At 49.1% G+C, this 18,680-nt stretch overlaps 1 protein-coding gene across 4 annotated transcripts in view; it reads left to right on the forward strand.

The window, feature by feature from the left end:
- Positions 1–7,108: 7,108 nt before the first annotated feature.
- The window catches only part of Csmd2 (CUB and Sushi multiple domains 2), a 546,763-nt gene continuing 535,191 nt past the window's right edge, over positions 7,109–18,680 (forward strand). For 2 of the 4 annotated variants that reach the window (XM_074080637.1, XM_074080638.1), the window contains exon 1: positions 7,109–7,461. In XM_074080637.1, coding sequence (XP_073936738.1) covers positions 7,275–7,461 — 187 coding nt within the window. In that variant the 5' untranslated portion in view covers positions 7,109–7,274. The remainder of the gene's footprint in view (positions 7,462–18,680) is intronic. The other 2 variants (XM_074080635.1, XM_074080636.1) reach the window with 1 other exon arrangement.

The raw sequence follows: 18,680 nt of genomic DNA on the forward strand, positions 1-18,680 counted from the left end.
ATCTAAAGAAGGCAGAAAGAGTTGCTACTTTGAGGCAACTGAATTGTCCATGCCGCAAGGAGGTAATAAGGTAATAAAACTGGGTATCCCTATTTGTCAGCTAAAACAAAAATGGAAACACGTTGGCTGGCAGAGTTTTTATTTTCTGACAGCAGAAAATACACATCTTCATCTGCAGAGACAAAATGTTTCCTGGAAATAACCTTAAGCATGAATTTATCATGAGTCCTTGTATAAAGGACACTGAGTGACACAGTGGGCAATATATTCAATTCTGTTTTCCTAAAAGACAGAAATGCCGTTAAGTTGGTCAGTTGCTCACATCAGGGTTCTCTGAAGACAGAGAGCATAACATTAAATCATAACTCAGTAAAAGCATCTCTTGAAAGAACTTAGATAATCAAGTTTAGGGAGATAACTCTGGGTCCATTCCACAAACATTACTCACCCATCTATCCACCTGCCTATCCATTCATCCACCCTCCCGTTCACCCTCCCATCCATCCATCCATCCCTCCATCCCTCCATCCATCCAAGATTATTGAATGTCCACCATGTACCAAGGATTCTGAATGGCACTGGTGAAGACTGCTTGTAAGAAATGACACCTGTCAGTTCTTTGAAGGGCAAATAGGAGTCCACATCCAGGAGGAAGAGAGTATTCCAGGCAGAGAAAACAGCACATCCAGGTCCTTGAGGGAAAGGTGGGAGAAAGCATGGCTCCTTGCAGGAGTATGAGGACCTCAGAGTGGCTGGAGCGTGGGTTTTCAGGAGTACGGAAACTTGGGGTTGGAGAGGTAGGCAGGGGAAGACAATGGAGGCACTTGTATGGAGGGTCTTTCAGGAGCTTGGGTTTACTCTAGCCATGCAGAAAATCTCAGGAAGGCAGGGGAGCTGTGAAGTCAGATTAGTATTTTCAAAAAGATAACTGGTGGCAAAGAAGAAGGCACATTGGATAAGGCAGGAGCAGAGGTAAAGTTGCTTAGCTGTTTTAAGTAATCTCAAAGATAGATCATGGGGTCCTTAATTAGGATCTGGAAGATTTTAAGATTTGGGAACTGACTGGGAGGAGAGTACAGCTTGGGTTCTCAGGTTTCTGGCTCAGTAACCTGGGCAGATGTGGAAACCATTTCCTGAGCTGGGGCACTTCTCTAGAAATGGGAGAGCTGTTTTGATCAGGCTGGCAGAGAGGGTCTTGTGGGTCATCCAAGAGAGGAAAAGGCACAATACAGGCACTAGGGGGTCAGGAACCTGGGGGGGGGGTGGCGCATGGGAGGGAGGGAGAGGGGGAAGTAAATGAAAAAGCTGATAATTACAGAGCCCTGAGAGTCACAGAACACAGGTCTTTTGTCTCCTTGGGCTCTTACTCAGTGACCTAGTCTCCTGGCTGCTGCAGATGCTTCATGTTATATCTTACCTCCTGCATCAGCCTGTTCTATGCTTTCTTTCTGGAAAGTTCTACTTCTCACCCACCTGTCTCCCTAGGCTGACTTAGGAGTTCTTCTTGTTTTCATCATACCCTTTAGCTCTCCTAGCATAATTAACCATGCTTTGCTATTAATTCTTCTCAACAAACCATAAGCCCCCTGAGGCAGGGACCATGGATAATGTCTTATTCTTCCTACTCATTTCCTCAGCACCTAACACTGAGTCTGACATATAGAACCATGTTTGTGGTATGAACAAGAGAATGAACAAGTGAGGAATTACTGAATGACTTCCCCGGGGTACCATAAGGAAAATGAGGATAGATGTTCAAGAGTATTGCTAGCTACTGTAACAAATCCGTATATTCATTTAGATGGATATAATGGTCCAGTGCAGGTTTTACTGGTTGGCAGGTGACTTTCCTACCTACGGGTGGCTTGTTCCATCTTGTGACTCTGCCACCCACCAAATGCTTTGTATCTAGTCCATTCCTACCTATATATTCCTTGTCTCAGACTGTACCCAAATGCAAAGGTGGCTGGGAGACAGTCCTGGTTGAGCATCCACTTCTCACTATTGATTTTTGGACTGAATAATTCTTTGAGGGTGGAGGGAGCCTCCTATGTATTGTACAGTGGTTAGTAGCAACCCTACCCTCTATGTCTAAATGTCTCCTGGAGGGAAAAAGCATCCTCAGTTGAGAAACACTGCTCTAAACTATGGAAGGGGAAGCAGGCATTGGTGACATCTAGCTGGTTGCCCAGGCTGAGAGGGCCATCTAACCCAGCAGGGAGTGGGGAGGATTTAGGAAAGGCCACCTGGGGCAGTTGACACTTAAGCTGAGTGGCAATTGGGAGCTGGAGAGAGGGAATGGTATTTATTGCAGACAGAGGAAACAGCGAAATTAAATTAGTGAGATTAAATTAGGGAGGCACGGAGCATAGCTGATTGGAGAAACTTCAAGGAGAGACCATAGTGGTAGCCTGAAACAGCCCTTTCTTGTGGAGTATGGCTTCTGACACTCAGGGGAAAAGACTGACCTGTCTCATCACTGGTGTGAGCTCTGTCCACTTTCTCATTTCACAAATGGAGACTTTTCTGGAAGAATATCAGAATTTGGTGGTGGGCTACAGAAAGCATTGGAGGAATGGCCCAGACTGTAGCCCTGCTCACTGCTTCTCCTTTCTATTTGTAGAGATCCATAGGCTCACCCCAGCTCATTCTGGGCTGTTCCTCCATGCACTGCTCTGTCACCTGTCCTCCGGAAGCAAGTCACTGCCATCATTCTAGTGACAGACTTGCCCTTGGGAAACACTGGCTTCTGTCTGATCAAACTCAGGACTAGAATCCTCTCCACCCAGATCAGATCCCAAGCTTTCTCTCTGAGCCCCCACCTTCTGCCTTCTGCAGTCCTGTTTGCTCCCCTCACATAGCCCCTATTTGCGCTCTCTCTCTCTCTCTCTCTCTCTCTCTCTCTCTCTCTCTCTCTCTCTCTCTCTCTCTCGGCTGCAGGAAGTTCTTTGATTTTCTTCTTGGATCAGGATGAAAATTTCAGGACATCAGGTCTACAGTCCTTACTTGAGGCAGGCTGAGTTCTCCAGAGCATCAGGCTTTATTTTCTTTCTAAAACAAACTCTGATCTTATCTGGATATTAGGCTTATCTTGGCAAGTCACTACACTGCACTGGGCTTTTTTTGCAATGTGATATTATAAAGAGACCTCGACCCATGGCTGCCTATTACTCATCTGAAAAAAGGGAAGGGGCAGGCAGAGGGCGTGGTTGAGAGCCATACTGTCCTAGGCCAGAGGGGGTAGGGCTGTAAGCCTCTCTTTGACTCCAGCTTCTCCAGGCATTTCCAGAGCCCCAGCCTGGTCTTTGCCCACATCACTCAGACTGTTGGAGCTCAGAATATTGAAGCAGACTCCCAAGTGGTCTTTTTTTTTTTTTTTCCTTCCCTTCCTTTGTATTCTCCACATAGAAGCCAGAGAACATGCCAAGCTGTACTACTTGGCTCCATTGCCTAGAAATGAAAATTCACTTCTACCAGAGCTATGTCCATGTTTCCAGAGTATCTGCTGCTGAAGTAGCCATGCTATACACAGCCCTAGCAACTGCCTCTTTTTTAAATTTTAATTTTTTCATGCAAGGGACTGAATCCAGGGCCTCAGCATGCCAGACAAGCACCTTACCACTGACCACTGGGCAACATCCTCAGTCCCAACAGACACCTGTTTGCATGTATATTCTGTCATTCATCTGTTTCCTCCATCTGAAAAAGTCCTTTCTTCTTGTAAAGTGCTGAGTTGTACCCCTCCCCCAAATTCATATGTTGTCCTAACCCACAGTCCTTCAGTATGTGACTGTATTTGGAAATAGAGTCTTTAAAGATGTAATTACATTAAAATGAGATAATTAGGGTGAGGTCCTAGTTCAAAATGATTGCCGCCCTTAGAAGAAGAGGAAATTAGGGCACAAATGTGAACAGAGGGAAGACTATGTGAAGACAAAGAAGACAGCTAGCTACAAGGCAGAGAGGGGCCTCAGCAGGAACCAACTTATGGAAGCCTTGATCTTGAACTTCTAGCCTCCAAAACCATAAGGAAGTAAATGTCTGTTGTTTAAGTCACACAATCTATGGCACTTTGTTATGGCAGCTCTATAAACTAATACACCTTCTATTTCGCACTGCCTAAGAATAAAATCCAAACTCCTCACCATCCTCTGCATGATTTGTTCATCTCCAGGGCACTTCCCCTCCACCTGGAGCCTGTCCCTCCCTGTGTAAGGTCTTACTGTGCTCAGTACTAAGGCCCTTTCCCAACCCTCTGCATAGTTGTCTTATTTTTTTTCTTCTTTTCTTTGCTGAATTTTAGATCTCATCTTCAAGTATGCTACATCACAGAGATCTTCCCGAACATCCCTGTAAAGTTGGTCTCATATTCTTTCTCATTGCACTGTGAACTTTTCTTTCATTAGCATCCTTAATTAGGAACATTGTGCATATTTACGTAAAGCCTGCCTTCATAAAGTCAAAGACTGCTCACGATGGTGTATATTTCTTATCTTGCTCAGTGCTGGGGCACATACTGATGTTCAATAAATATTTATTCAGTAAATGAATCTTCACCTGGTTAAAGTCTTTATGCGGGCAGCAGGGTCCAGCCCAAACTGGACCCTGTCTCCTTAAATTAGCCTTCTGATCCCCCAGGTCCAAGAAAAGCTTAGTGTCTTGATATGGCTCTAGGCCTCTTCTTCAGCCACAGTGATTATGGCCGTCTGTCTGTATCAGTGAAGTGTGGGTTTCCACCTCTGCTCTGCCTCCTCCCAAATCAGGAGCACACACTGTGCATCTCTGCAGGGCTCACAACACAGCCTCAGTCAGGGCCCAGAGCACAGGAGGCGCTCAGTAAATGTGTGTGGACCCAAATAGATCAGAGCGGACACCAATGGTGAAGGATGTGAGTAACTGGGTCGATTACGGGGATGAAAAGTGTGCCCGTGCCCGCCACAACACCCAGGAAGGAGGATGACAAACACTCCCTTTGCCAGGCAGGGCTTTAGAGTGAACCTCATCTGCCAGTTTTAGTCACAGGGCAGATTTCTGGGGGAAGACCACTGGCTTCCAGCTGCAGAATTGCAGAACAGCCCAGCCTCTCTTCTGCCCAGCTGTGGGCTGCACAGGAGGCCTGGGCATTACCATTAGTACCTTTCTCTGGAGAAATAGGGGAGCCTCCAGAGAAAGGGAAGGTCTAAGATTAGGAACCAGGAGCCCACTCCAGGTAAGATCCAGGCAACAACCCTTAAGGCCACCACCTACTCCTGCTGGCTGCACCAGACCGTCCCTCTTTCCTCTCCAGGACTGGTGGGAAGGCCTGGACAGTGGCTGAGCTCTTTCTGGGGCTGGGGCTGGACAATGAGAAGCAAAAAGACCCCCTCCTCGGTGCCCCAGAGATATAAAGCAGGCCTTTCACTGAGGCGTTCTGGCTGCTATGGTTGGTTCTTGGCACCCAGCAAGGCAGCGTCGGGAGGGGCTGGAAAGCAAGTGTGTTGGGGGTGGGGATGGGGCCTGTGATTCTGAGGAGTCTCTCGTCAGCCTGGGGCCACCGGGCGGGCTCCCCAGCTGGGGAATGAGCTCATGCAGGGAAACCGGAACAACTTGGGGATGGGGGAAGGGAGGAAGACCGGCATTTAAGCATGCTGTGAAAGTGTGGCTCTGGGGAGCAAGATTTTAGTGGGTGATAAGGACAACCACCTATTCCTCCAGCTTTGGTCCCTCCCCTCCAATGCGGGTTGTCAACCCCGTGGCCCCTCTGCATGCCCTTCCGGGTAAAGTCCCTGGCCTGCCCCTCTCCTTTGCAGGTCTCCAACCCCAAAGTCTCTTTCTTCGCCCAGGAAATTTCTCAGCCCCGCCGGTCGCCAGCCACTGTGCCCAGAGCCTCGAATATGCCAGAGCTCGGATTTGACCAAATCGCGCGGTTCCCTGGCTTCCTAAAGCCGAGCACGATGCCTCTGGCAAAAGGGGTGGCAGTGCCCATCCGCAGGTGCCTTTCCGCTGCGCGCGCCAGCCGGGCCTCCTCCCTCGGCCTTGCAGCTCACGGTCCCCTCCAGCCAACCCCCATCTCCCCGAGCGTCTCTGCGCTCTGGCCGAGAGTTTGGCGTAGACAGCTAAGGAGCCATCGTGACTGGCGGAGGAGTCTAGGATAAACCAGACAGAAGCAGCAGCCGAGTCGGGGTGGGGGATGGGGTGGGGACCTACGCTGAGCCCTTGGGGCCTGGAGGCAGTGTCTACCCAGGAGAGGTGGGGAAAGGCTACGCCATTGAGAGAAACTTGCCTGGTTTGGGGCAGTGGCTGGGAGGGAGTGAGGGAGAGGAAAAAGAAGGATCCAGTTATTTAATTTGAGGATAAATTGTACAAGTAACTCTTGCACAGTTTTTCCACCAATCTCAACCCCACCCCCATCCCCGCGCACACGGGCATTTTTCTTCCATCCTGAGATTTTGTCTTAAGCTAGGGGTAGTAGGATCGTCCCGGGTCAAATAAACGGGCTCCCCCCACCACCACTCATTGTTTCACTCGCTTCCAAGTCTTAACCTCGCCTCTGTTCATCTACGTCCCTCTTCTGGAATGGGGTAGAAGGCTATTGTGAATGGGGCTCTTAAGCATTACCCCTCAACCCAAGATGGCAAGTTCAAAGCCACTACCCAAGATCAGCTCATAAAAGCCACGACTTGGGGAACGATGTCCTTCTTTGGTTACCTTTTCCCAGACAGTATTTCAATTTCCAAACGTGGAAGAGGCATGTGTGTATGTGCTGAGTGCGTGTGTGTCTATGTCACTGTGCGTATGTTTGTGTGTGTGTATGGGGGGATGCATTAATGGTGATCTTATAAATGAAAACCAGAGAACTGAACTTAAAAGAAACTGGTCAATTGTAAAACAGAATAAACAACCCTTTAGATGTAATTTGTGGTTTATCTGGAGGTGGAGGTGGCGCGGAAGAGGAACACCCACCTCCCCCCCCAATATTTTTATTCCTTAGCAGCGCATCCACCCCCAGCATGTGGAGCGGCGGAGAAGCGGCTCCGGAGTGATTAATCCGGGGATAATTCACCCCCCCCCGCCCCCCGGCGCGAACCCCGCGAAGCGGGATTGGAGCGAGTCATTTCCGAGAGCGCAGCGCGCCTCTCCCCGGCCGGGCGGACACTTGGTTCATTCCAGCCGCAGAAGCTCAGGGCTCCCGCGTACCGGGATTTTTTCCGAGCAGAAAAAAGCTCCAGAGCTCTCCTGACCTCCTTTCTCCTCGGCGGCGAGCGGAGCCTCTCCCTCGGGCAGCCGGCCGCGCCATGCCGCGCTCGCGGGGACGGAAGCAGGGGCGCTGCGGCTGCCCCGCGGGGAGGGCTCGCAGCGAAGCCGGGATTTCGGCGCTCGTGCCGGGCGCGGGGAGCCGCTGGGGCCGCCCGCCGCCACCAACGCCGCCGCCGCTGCTGCTGCTGCTGGGCTGGGGGTTGCTCAGCGCCTCGGTCGCCGCGGGTAAGTCCGGCCGCGCCGGGGAGCCGGTGGCCGCCGCGCGCCCCACCCGAGCCGGTAGCCCACCCAGCTTCTACGCGGTCCCTGTCCCTTCCCCCGCCCCCACTCCGCCTCAGCCTCCCCCTCCCAATTGCCCACCCTCCTTCCTATCCTCTCCCGTTTGTCCCTGATCTTCCACCCCACCCACCCTCAACCACGTCCTCACCTCCACCATCACCCTCATTGCTCGCCCCAACCCCAGCCGCAACTTGGACGGATCCGGCCGGTGTGGGGGCCTGGGAGACAGACATCCCCGCCTGGGGTTGCGGGGCACCTGGACCGTGGCTTCAGTTCCGCCATCCTCCCAGCCCCTAAGGTGCCAGGCTTTTCCCGGATAAACTTTCCCGGAGCCCAATTCCCCCGGCTCCCGATTCTGCTTGGCACGCCCGTCCTGGGGGCAGGAGAGGAACGGCGCGCCCCCTCCGCGTTTCCGGGTCTGCAGGGTCTGTCCTTCCCTGCCCCCGCCCATTTTCTCAGACTGAAGCCCTTGCCCCCGCCGGAGCCACGGGGAGACTGCGGCCTCCATCCCCCTCCCCAAGTGTCCCCCTCCTTCAGTGCTCCGAGACAGCGGTGGGGGAAGGGTACAAATGGGCGCGTGCCCAGGCCGGGGGTCCCGCGCAATCTTTGCAGGAGGCCTCAGGTGGGGGCTGGAAGGGGTTGAACGACTGGAGGCGGGGGTGGGGGTTGTGCCCAGGGGCGGGAGAGGGAGTGTCGCCGCCACAATCCGCGCCGCCACCTTCCCCTTGGTTCTCACTCCGCGCCAAAGTGCCCTTTCCCGCGCCCTGCTGCAGCCGAGTGCCTGGGCTGCGGCAGCGGTGGCGCGGGCGGCGGGACCCGCTCCGGGAAACCGAGTCCGGGAGGCGGGCAGACCTGGTGGGTGCGGATAGTCCTGGAACTTCACGATGTCTGGCTGCAGCCTGCAGCTCGCGGGGGAGGCACGCAGACCTTCGAGGGAACGCATTCCCAATGGAGGCTACTGGCCCCAACTGGTCCCCTTCCACTTTACCCACTGCACCCACCGAAGCGCAGCTTTAGCCATCACCTAGAAAGTTCCGTATTCCCGGGTGGGGACGGGTCCGAACGACCTCCTGGAGCCTCATTTTCATTTAGCCAGAGGCAGACACCCAGTAGGGAAGAAAACCAGAAACACCTGCTGCCCAGGCCTGGACCCAGGGCGCCTCCGGACTAGAGCAGCCTTTGATTTTTTTCGTAGTTTCAAACCACCGATTGAACCCCTGAAGACTTGGCATCGACCACCCCAGAATCTCAGGGTTCCTTTTTGGAAAGTGTGCTCCTCCCCTGGTAGGCCAATGAACGGCGAGTTCTCTGCATTACTTTGGGCTCCAGCATCTTGTGAACCCGTTTCCGCAGACTATGTCGCCCACCCCTTAGCCGCCGACTGTTGGGGTTCTCGGTCAGGGAGGGCGCCCCAAGCCAGCTCCAGCTCTCTCATCCCTACTTGGCCGGACTTTCTCAAATTCTCCTAAGAGTCATAGCCACCAGCACCCAGTGTGGGGCGCCCGTGGTGTGCGCGCCTGGCAGTTTTGGCCTCCCGCACACCCACACCCACCCCGAGGCTGTTCACGCTGATGCCGCGTGTCACCCAGACTTGCCACATGGGCAGCAGGGGTATCGCTGTTACTGACTGTGAGAACTCTTGGAGGGTTATAGGGGTGAGCTCCCTCTCTGGCTGAAGCCAATTGGAGAATCTCCCTGTATCTTGACCAAATTGTTTTTCTGGCTAGATTTGTCCCTGCCCTTTGGGCATGCCAGGACCCTGCAGAGGGCAAAAGGCCCCCTCACCAGAGCTTGCACTCTGCTCAATGGTGCTAGAACCCTGACCTGTAGAGAGATCCGATTTGCCTGCAGCTCTTTGGTGGGTACATAAGTTGGTGTGTGTGTGTGTGTGGTAGCTGCTTTCTGGCAAGCCCTACCCTGGCTTCCAGTACATTCATTTCGTTTTAAACCTTTCCCGAGTTTACATGTGCTGTCTGGCCTTCCAGGCAGCAAAGATTTGGACATGGACTTGGTGACAGGAGATAAGCAGGATGTGGTGCATGAGGCGGGAATGCACATTTATTTTGTGTTCACCCTGTTGACTTTAAAAGAGGCTCAGGACTGAGTGCCTCTCTTCCTTGGATGGGTGATCACTGGTTAGGGTGAATGTGAGGATTTGGTAGAGGGAGCCTCCTCACCCACACTTTTTGCCTGCTTCCCTCAACACCCCCCACTCCACACCCACCCCAGCTTCAACTTCCCATCAGTCACCTGGCTCTCCCACTGTCATCAGTTAGTCTTCCTCCTTGTAACATGTTTCCTTGGAAGATACAGGGACATCTTAACATAAAACAAGCCAAGGATAAATTTTGACCATCCTGATCTCTTTTAGTCACTATCCCATCTTTCCCTTTTATTGTCAAGGCTCATGAAAGGCGGCCTTTACTTACTTTACTACCAGTCACTCCCTGCAGCCTGGCTTCTGTCCTCAGGACTGTACCAGAACACTCTAGAAGAGATCACCAATGACTGTCATCATTGACAAACCCATTGTACTTTCTCTGTCTTTATCTTCTTTGTGGCTTTGGATGCTTCAGACTACTCCTTTTAAAATTTCTTTTCTTTGGGTTTTTGGGATACTATCTTATTGATTTTCCTCCTGTCTCTTGGATGTGCTTCCTTAGTTTCTAATAGTAACCTTTATTCCCCTCCCTGAAATGTGGTGTCTTGCAGCAGCATTCAGTTCCCTGCTCTTTTCCCCACTCTCTGGGTGAGCTCATCCCTGCCCATCCTTCCACCACACACTTGGAAGCTTCCAGACAGATCTATCCTGCCAAGATATCTCCTGATATATGTCTGTTGGCTTCCTAGTCCATGGACACTCTGGGTCCAGACAGCCCATACATCCGGCGAATTCTTGCACATCTTACCTCGCTGGTTCCCTTCCAAAGCAAGTACATCTTCATCAGCTTCTCCCCCACCAGAGTTCTCAATTCCCAGCCTAGGACCTTCCGACAATCCTCAGCTCCTTCTTTATCAGGTGGCTACCATGGCCTGCAGTTTTCTACCCTCAAATATAGATACATTGTCTGGATGAAAAGGCTCTGAGCATTGAAAAACACCTTTTTAATAAATTACAAATAGAAACAACATTGACCTCTGAGAAATTCCAACAAAGTTTTGAATTTTTTCCCTGTGTGACCACTTTCATGACTTAAAATCAAACATCAAATTAATTTGTAAAAAAAAAAAAAAAAAAAAAGTCTCTTGTTTTGCTTTTGACCCCAAGGTTTGCTTTTAGCCTGCCTCTTGCAGACTACAGCACCAGCTGTACCCCATGTTCTATTATAGTGCAAATTGAATGGTATTGAAAGGATTTATTCACCTGCTTCACCTGTTCAACTGTGAGCTTCCTGAAGGCAGGAGAGTGTTTGATGGATGGCTGTTAAATCAGCAGATGATTTTCATATTTTTTTTCTTGGACAGTGAACCAGGAACTGATATTGCTCAGGCAAGCCAGCTGGCTTGCAGAGGTATCACGATAACAAAGACACAGGTTCCCAGTTACCTTCTCCCCACAACTAACAACACAGGTTGGTACTTTAGATTCTAGAACCAATGCAACAAGTCTGTGGTACCCCCACCCCCAACACCAGCATGCCAGAGAAAGGCATTTAACTGCTCAGTCACCAATGTGGGTATGGATTTGAATTTCCATTTCCAATCGAGCAAATCGGGCTTATGGTCTAAAAAAAACTAAGCTGTAGCAGACAGCTATACTTATTTTAAAAACAAGTATAGCAGATAGAACTGGCCATATCTAGGCTGGTGACAGCATGGCCTTGTTAAAAGGGAGGCTAGAATCGTGGGCAGGGGGACTAGGAACCAGATTGTAGGGACTCAGACACTGCAAGGTTTCCAACTGTCCAGAAGAGTTCAGCAGGTGGCTTCAGCAGCACCACCCTTACTCATAGGCCTAGCCTGCTGTTTCATCCTCATTGACACTCCAGCAGGTGTCAAGGAATCAGTCTGACTGCTCAGCAGAACTACATGTTCTTTGTTGGAGACCTGGCTGATCCTCAGATCTTCTAAGGCATCTATAAAGGGACCGTAATTCCTATGTGAGGGGAAGAATTCAAAATCACAGGGGCAGCAGGCCCCACCCCATTGTGACCTCATAGAATGTGTCCATTAATAAATGGACGGTGTGGCTGAACAGCGCCCTGAGGACAAAGGGATCAAGGGACCAGTGTGTGTTCCTTTGCCATGTCCTCCTCACCTTCCATGCTCACACCCAGGGGAGTGACACTAATAGCTAATGCTCACTGTGGGTTATGTCTGGCACTTGAACATTTTAGCTCCATCTGTACTGCAATCCAGTGGGGGCAGTAATGTCCCTATGTGATAGACCAGGCACAGAGTTCAGAGGGGTGCCTAATTCTGGACCCATGTCTGCCTGACTCCAGATCCCTTACTCATGATCACACTGCTATTTGACTTCTCAGGGGATTCAGAAGGTGTTACCCCTTTGGAATCCTTCTGCCTTTGTCCCTTTGATTTGGGCACGTGAGGCCTGGTTCCCAAACTTCCAGTCCTCCAGCAGCTACTGTACATCTGTCTCCATGTCAAGCTCCTTGGGGAGGGCTGCAAAGTCGCTCTTGGTTTCCAATCCTAAACACCCATCTAGGTGGAACTCGCTATGGGTTTCCATGAATCCTATGTCACATTATTGTCGCATCTTCATCTTCCTCCCTAGGATTCCTTGAACTCCAGTTTCTTTCTTGCCAGAACTGTGAGATTTCCAGCAGATAGAAAGTTCCCATCAGCCTTTGGTCCCACATAGCATGGATCCCTAAATGCTAGAGGCTTCCCTCTCACCTGTAATAAATAGGTCATTCTTCAGGGAGAAGCTGGGAGTCCTTTATGGCCACCACCAGGAACCCTATCATAGAAGTATGTCTGGCACAAGCCAGGAGCACAAGAGTAGCTCATGTCAAGTCCAGCAGCAGAGTGTGGTGCTGGGCCTACCTTAGAACCAGTGGGGTAGCTGTACCCACAGAAGCCAAGGCCTGGATGGAGGCTCCCCACTGAATACTGCCTTTTACTTTCTACCTATTTGTTTCTGTATTGTTGGAAAATTTTAGACTGAATCAGTCTATACTGGGATGTCAGCCCTATCCTTGAAAAAATCACCATAAGGAACTTTTGTGGTGCTAAAAATAAAGTATGTATAGTTAAATTACTGAGAACACCAAATAACTCTTAGAAATTTATTTGAGAATCTCCTGCGTAGTCTAGAGCAGAAAATAAGGGCTCATATTGCTGGACAAATAGCTTTCTTCCCAGCTACTGTCTCATTTATACTCAATTAAGTGCAATTATAATCCAGAAACTTCACAAAAGAAATTGTGTCCATCTTCTAGGTTTTCAAATAGAAAAAAAGAATAAGTTCCATTATTAAGTAGCTACATCTATTTATTGATTGAAAGTAAGCAAGTGTGACGGTTGTAACTTTAAAGGGAGAAAGCAGAGACTCTGAAATTTAGACCATTCGAGAAACAAGTGTATCATCAGAGAATGTGAAGGCATTTTGTGCAGAGCGATTGATGGCCCTTTCTGAGATGAGCAAGTGTGGTAGAGTTGACTTAGGCCTCGGGAGGTTTGTGTTCAGGTTGCTGCCTGACTCTCACCCCTTCCCCCACCTCAACCTGACTTCCACTTACTGCCTACTCATTGCTTCCTTCCTCCATCACCATTTCGGGAGTAGGGGTCAAGGGTAGAGAGAGGCTGGGAGATTGGTGAGGCTTGGTGTGATAAGTGGGTGTCTGACACACTACTTGGCAATAAGAAGGAGGTAAGAATTTAATGGTTTATTTTCAAGCCATATTAAAATGTTCCTAGCATGAAAATAGCGACCTCCATGATAGCATCCGCATCTCTCAGGGGCCTGTGTGTCCTGCCCTCCTGGCCCTTGTCATGTGTGGCAGCAGAAAGTTGACACATAGCAGAGTGGCCATGAGGAAGGGTTACTTAACTCAAGGATCAACGAGCCAGTTTTCTAGGATTGGTCTGGCCCTTAACAGCCTGTGTGGCCATGAGCAGGTCATTCCCTCTCTCCTGCTGGCCCTTCAGTTCCTCACCTGTAAAATGAAACAATGATACCCACCTTGTCTATATCATGATGGACTTGGACAGTCTTTCATCAACAAAACAGAAAGACGCCAGAGTTGCAGGAATAGGACTACAAAGCTCACTAATATAAGTGCCATCCAGTGGGCGATCCTGCCCATTGGTCAGGCAGTGTGACTTTCGAAGGACAGGGTGCCCACCACCTGTGCCCACAGCCTGCCCATCTGTATCTCAGGAATCAGGGTAGTGAGAGAAGGAGTGTGGACCTGCTGAGTGTGCTGGCCCTGATCCATCCTTACTTACCAGTAGTTTGTGCTCCTAATAACAGGAGAGGGAACAACAAGCCATTCACAGCCACAGCCTACCACAACCTATCAGATATCCTGACTGTAGCCCCCCTACCCCACCCCTAGGCAGCAGTGCTGTTGAGTTCATTCTGGGAGAGATGGCTACTTGGGCTTCACTTTCACAAACACATCCATCTGGGAACAAGATCGTTAACTCTAGCAGGGTGAAAATTCCCTATATTCAGGGACCACTGGGACACACATCTTCCACAATATTTTGTTCTAAGAAATGTGGAAAGGGGAAACTGTTATAGATATAATTTTCTTGAGTCATGTGGAAGGCATAGTTGAGATATTTTTTGTTTTCTACTCTCTTCCATCTCAAGAGCATCTTACTGAATGACTCCTGCCCTCCATCCATCACACTTTATGATCATATGTCTGTGCAAAATCCTCTTATTTTAAAGTTTTCCTCCCTTCCTTCCCAATCCCAAAGCTATTGTTGTCCTCCTCCAATAGGCAGCCAGTCAGATATACTTGATATATGTCTTGAAATATGCATGGATCCATATAAAATATGGAGGGTTGCTTGATGTGTATGTATTTTTAATAACTATAAATGATACTGAGCCATAAATTTCATCTGGTTTCCTATTTAATTTACTCGACACCATATTTTGAAGATCAGCCATGTCCCTTGAGTGTGTCTAGTCTGGGGTTTCTAACTGCTGCATTGCGAGTTATACATCTGTCACATTTTATGCATTGGTTCCCCTGGGAATAGACCCTCCCTGCCACGCATGAAGCTCTGAAGAATATCCTGTACCTGCTTGAGAATATCCTACTCTGGGCCATACAAATGGGGACTTGGGATTTCTGAGTTAATTTTGTTTATTTTGTCATAGTGTTTTCCAGAACTGCAATACCAGGTCCCAGTTCCACTAAGAGTACACAGAGTTTATCTTCCCACATCTTCATCAGTACCTAATATTATCCACCTTTCTAATTTTGCTGTTCTTACAAGTTTAAACTGATTTCTCATTTGCATCACTCTGATTACTAGTCATTTTGAGTATATATATATATATATATACACATATATATATATGATGTTTGTTATCTGAGTTTCTCTTTTTGTGAATTGCTTATCCATATTCTCTGTCCATTTTTAAATTAGATTCTTAATTTCAGAAGTTTTTGGTTGATTTGCAGAAATTCTGTGTATTTTCCAGATACTGTCTTTTGTCAGTTTTAGAGGTTACAGATAACTTCTTCCAACCTTTCATCTGTCTGTTTTGTTTATGACTTCTTTCTTTGAACAGAAATGCATTGTTTTGTTGCATTCAAACCCCTCACTGTTATAGAGATGGCAGAAGTTGAGAAATATGAAGGCGCTGATGAGTTAGGAAATGGTGTAGGTTCCCAGGCCCACCTGGGTCCATTTTCTTGAGGGGCTGGCTGCCTGTGTGGAAGGAGAAGTCCCAGAGCCTTCCTGTCTATCCTGGGCTCCCAGGCCCTTCTGGAGGTCTCTCTTCTGGCTCAAGGCCCTGTGTTTTCTGAAGGCCCCAGTTAAAGTACAAATTAAGAATCAATGGAAGCTATGCTTAAAGAATGTGAGGGATTCCTCAGTTTTACGGCAGACATTTATTGAGGACTTGTGCTGTGCAACAACTCTGAGATGCATGGGGGACAGAGATAGATTTTGGTGGTAAGGATGCATAAGACCCTAGCAGTGTTAGTCACAGTTAAAGGTGGAATCAATTCAAGTGTCCATTGATGGATGAGTGGATAAATAAATGTGGTATATCCATACAGTGGAATATCATTCAACTTTAAAAAGGAAGGAAATTCTGACACATGCTACAGCATGGATGAACTTTGAGGACATTATACTAAGTGAAATAAACAAGACACAAGAGGACAAATACTGTGTGTGATTTCACTTTATTGAGATAGCACAGTCACATTCATAGAGATAGTAAGTAGAATGGTGGTTGCCAGATGCTGGGAGGAGAGGACTAGGGAGTTAATGTTTAATGGACACAGAGTGTCAGTTTTGCAAGATGAGAAGTCTTAGGACTTTTCACAAGTTCTGTGGATCAGTGGCAGTGATGGCAATGTGATTGATGTGAGTATGTTTAATGCCTCCAAACTATGCACTTAAAAATGGTTAAGATGGTAAATTTTATGTTATGTGCACTTTACCACTATAATATAAAATGGAGAGGGGTAGCAACCTAGACTTAAGGGGTCAGGGAAAGCTCCCAAAAAAGGAACATTTAACCAAGATCTGTGGGATTAGTAGCAGTAAGCAGGTAAAGATGGGGAGCTAGAAAAGTTATTGCTTTTCAGTGGGAGCTCATGGGCGCAGGCTCTTGGTTGAGTAAGTTCAAAGTCTGGGATAAGTTCAGTGATGCAAAAACCTGCTAACTGAAGGGCAATGTGGAGTCTGGAAGGCTTTGAGCAGGGGGTGGTGGGTCAACTTAGCTGGCAAACACAGATCTCTGAAGGAACAGGAACAAAGAGGGCAGTGAGGCCTGGGCAAGGCAGGTGTTGGTGTGGAGCATCAGGGGGAAAGGTGAGCTGGAAGGGGCCCAAGGGAATTCTATTCTTCCCACATTTCTTTGCCCTGTGCCTCATCCTTGTGGACCTGACGGATCTGTCAAAAGCCTATGAAACCCACCCCGTAAAGCTTGGATCCTAAATCACAGTGCTGCCTTATAGTGAAAGCTGCTAAATTTTCATCATAAAAGGAAATAAAAATAGCATCTATGCAGGGTGTGGTGGTGCATTGCTGTAATCCCAGCACTCAAGAGGCTGTGGCAGGGGTCTCATGATTTTGGAGCCAGCTTGGATGCTTTTTTTGAGACTCTGTCTCAAAAACAAAAAAGAAAGAAAGAAAAAGAAAAACAGAGACCCTATCAACCTACCTGCCTGGCCTGACTCAGCAGGTCATTTCATCATTCCCTCTTGTGGGGAGACCTGCCATATTCTACCTTTTCCATGCCCCAGGTGCCTGCCCACAGTTTGGTCTTTCTGCTGGTCTCCTTCTCCTTCTCTGCCAAGCTCCTCTTCTTATCTTCCATCCCCTTTCCTCTTCTCCAGTCTTTCACTTCCCTGGACACCAAGACTCCTTATTCTCCTGTAGACTCATCCTCCTCTCCACTCCAGTCTCACCATCACTTATTCCTCTTCTTGAACTGGACCTTGAACCTCTATCCCACCACACCCAGGACCCTCCCTTCCATGGTCTTTCCTTTAACCAGGTTTCAGCCCAATAGCTCTGCCAACCAGGAGGGTTTTAAGGCAAAGACTGCTCCCATCTGCTTAGGACCTGAGGGCTGGCTCACTAGCACATTAACTGAGAACCTGGTGCAGCGGCCCTGAGGTGGGGCATGGATACAAATACTACTTAAAACCAGGTTCTTTCTGCCAAGGATGGTCATAAGCTGTCAAGGGCCCCGGAGCTCCAAGCAAAGCCATGAGGGGAAGTGCATGGCAAAGGCTTCATTCAGCAGTATAAGGTGGGGTAAGAAGGTCTAGACAGAGGTAGTACTGGATGAAGGCTGACAGCAGTGAGCTGTGTCTGGGGATTTCAGGTTTGCACACCCCTCCCTTCATCCTGAAGCTGCCCTTTGTTGAACACTTGGGCCCTGTGCTGAGAACTGCACATTCCTCTCTTGTACTGTATAGAACTAACTAAAGAACTTGGTCATTTTGCAGTTGCAGAAACTGAAGCTTACTTGCTGAAGTCCACACAGCTCAGGAGGGAAGAGTCTGGACTTAAACCCTCCTTGATTCCAAAGCCCACAGGCTTTCCCATCATACGGGTTTCCAGTTGAAGTTCCAGTTCCCAGACCTTCCCCTGATCTTCTCAACAAATGTGTCTGGATTAGGCTCTGGGACCTGCATCTTTGTTACCCATCTTCCATCTGTCTCTGAAGGTGAAGGTCACTGGAGATTGACCTCCAAACAGCCACATTCCTCTGCTTACTTTCTTGACCCTGCCCAAGAATGCATGGAGGAAGGGCTTGGGTCCTGAGTGGCTTTGGAGTCAAGACTGCCTTACCTGTTAGCCCACACCTGGACTGCTGTTTGCAGTCCTCACTTTCCCTCTCTCTGCCCCTGCTTTATATTTGCCCTAGCACTGGTGGCACCAACACCTGTGCCCCCAGCCTGCAGTACCCCAGAGGTGGTTGCTAGGGTAACAGGTTTGTGTTGGTGACATTAGGGAGTCCCCCAGAGGAGACTGGGCAAGCAGTAGCCTTTTTAAACTGCTTGGCACACTTCACAAAAGGATTAGGGGGTGAGGACCTGCACATATGACAGCTTGTAGCTCCTGAATAACCAAGTCTTTTCCTCAGCCTGGATTTGTTAGGTGAGAACCTGGGACGCTCAGGGGAGTCTTATCTGTAGCTTTCTCTGTGCATTAATTCCCATTATTCTAGATTTAATACTTGCTGAAGAGCAGACACAAAGCACCAACATACCATTTTCCCTGGGCCTGCTGGTGGGAGGCAGCTGGTGGTTTAGGATGCAGGAGGCAGGTGAGCAGAGATGGGTCACCCAGCCTGGGGTGACAGGGCTCCAAGTGGAAGCTTTGGAGGGGTGGCCAACCAGCCCAGGTTACAGCCCTTATCTTGTTCCTTGCAGGGATGGGACTCAGCCCCAGGAAAGGGAGCCACTGAGGCAGAGAGGTCCTAGCTCAGTGGTGGGGCATTTAAAGAATCTGGAGTCCCAGGGATGAGCCAGGAAATCAGCAGGGAAACT

The sequence above is a fragment of the Castor canadensis genome, chromosome 7 (assembly GCF_047511655.1).
Source record: "Castor canadensis chromosome 7, mCasCan1.hap1v2, whole genome shotgun sequence".
In the NCBI taxonomy this organism is placed as follows: Eukaryota; Metazoa; Chordata; class Mammalia; order Rodentia; family Castoridae; genus Castor; species Castor canadensis.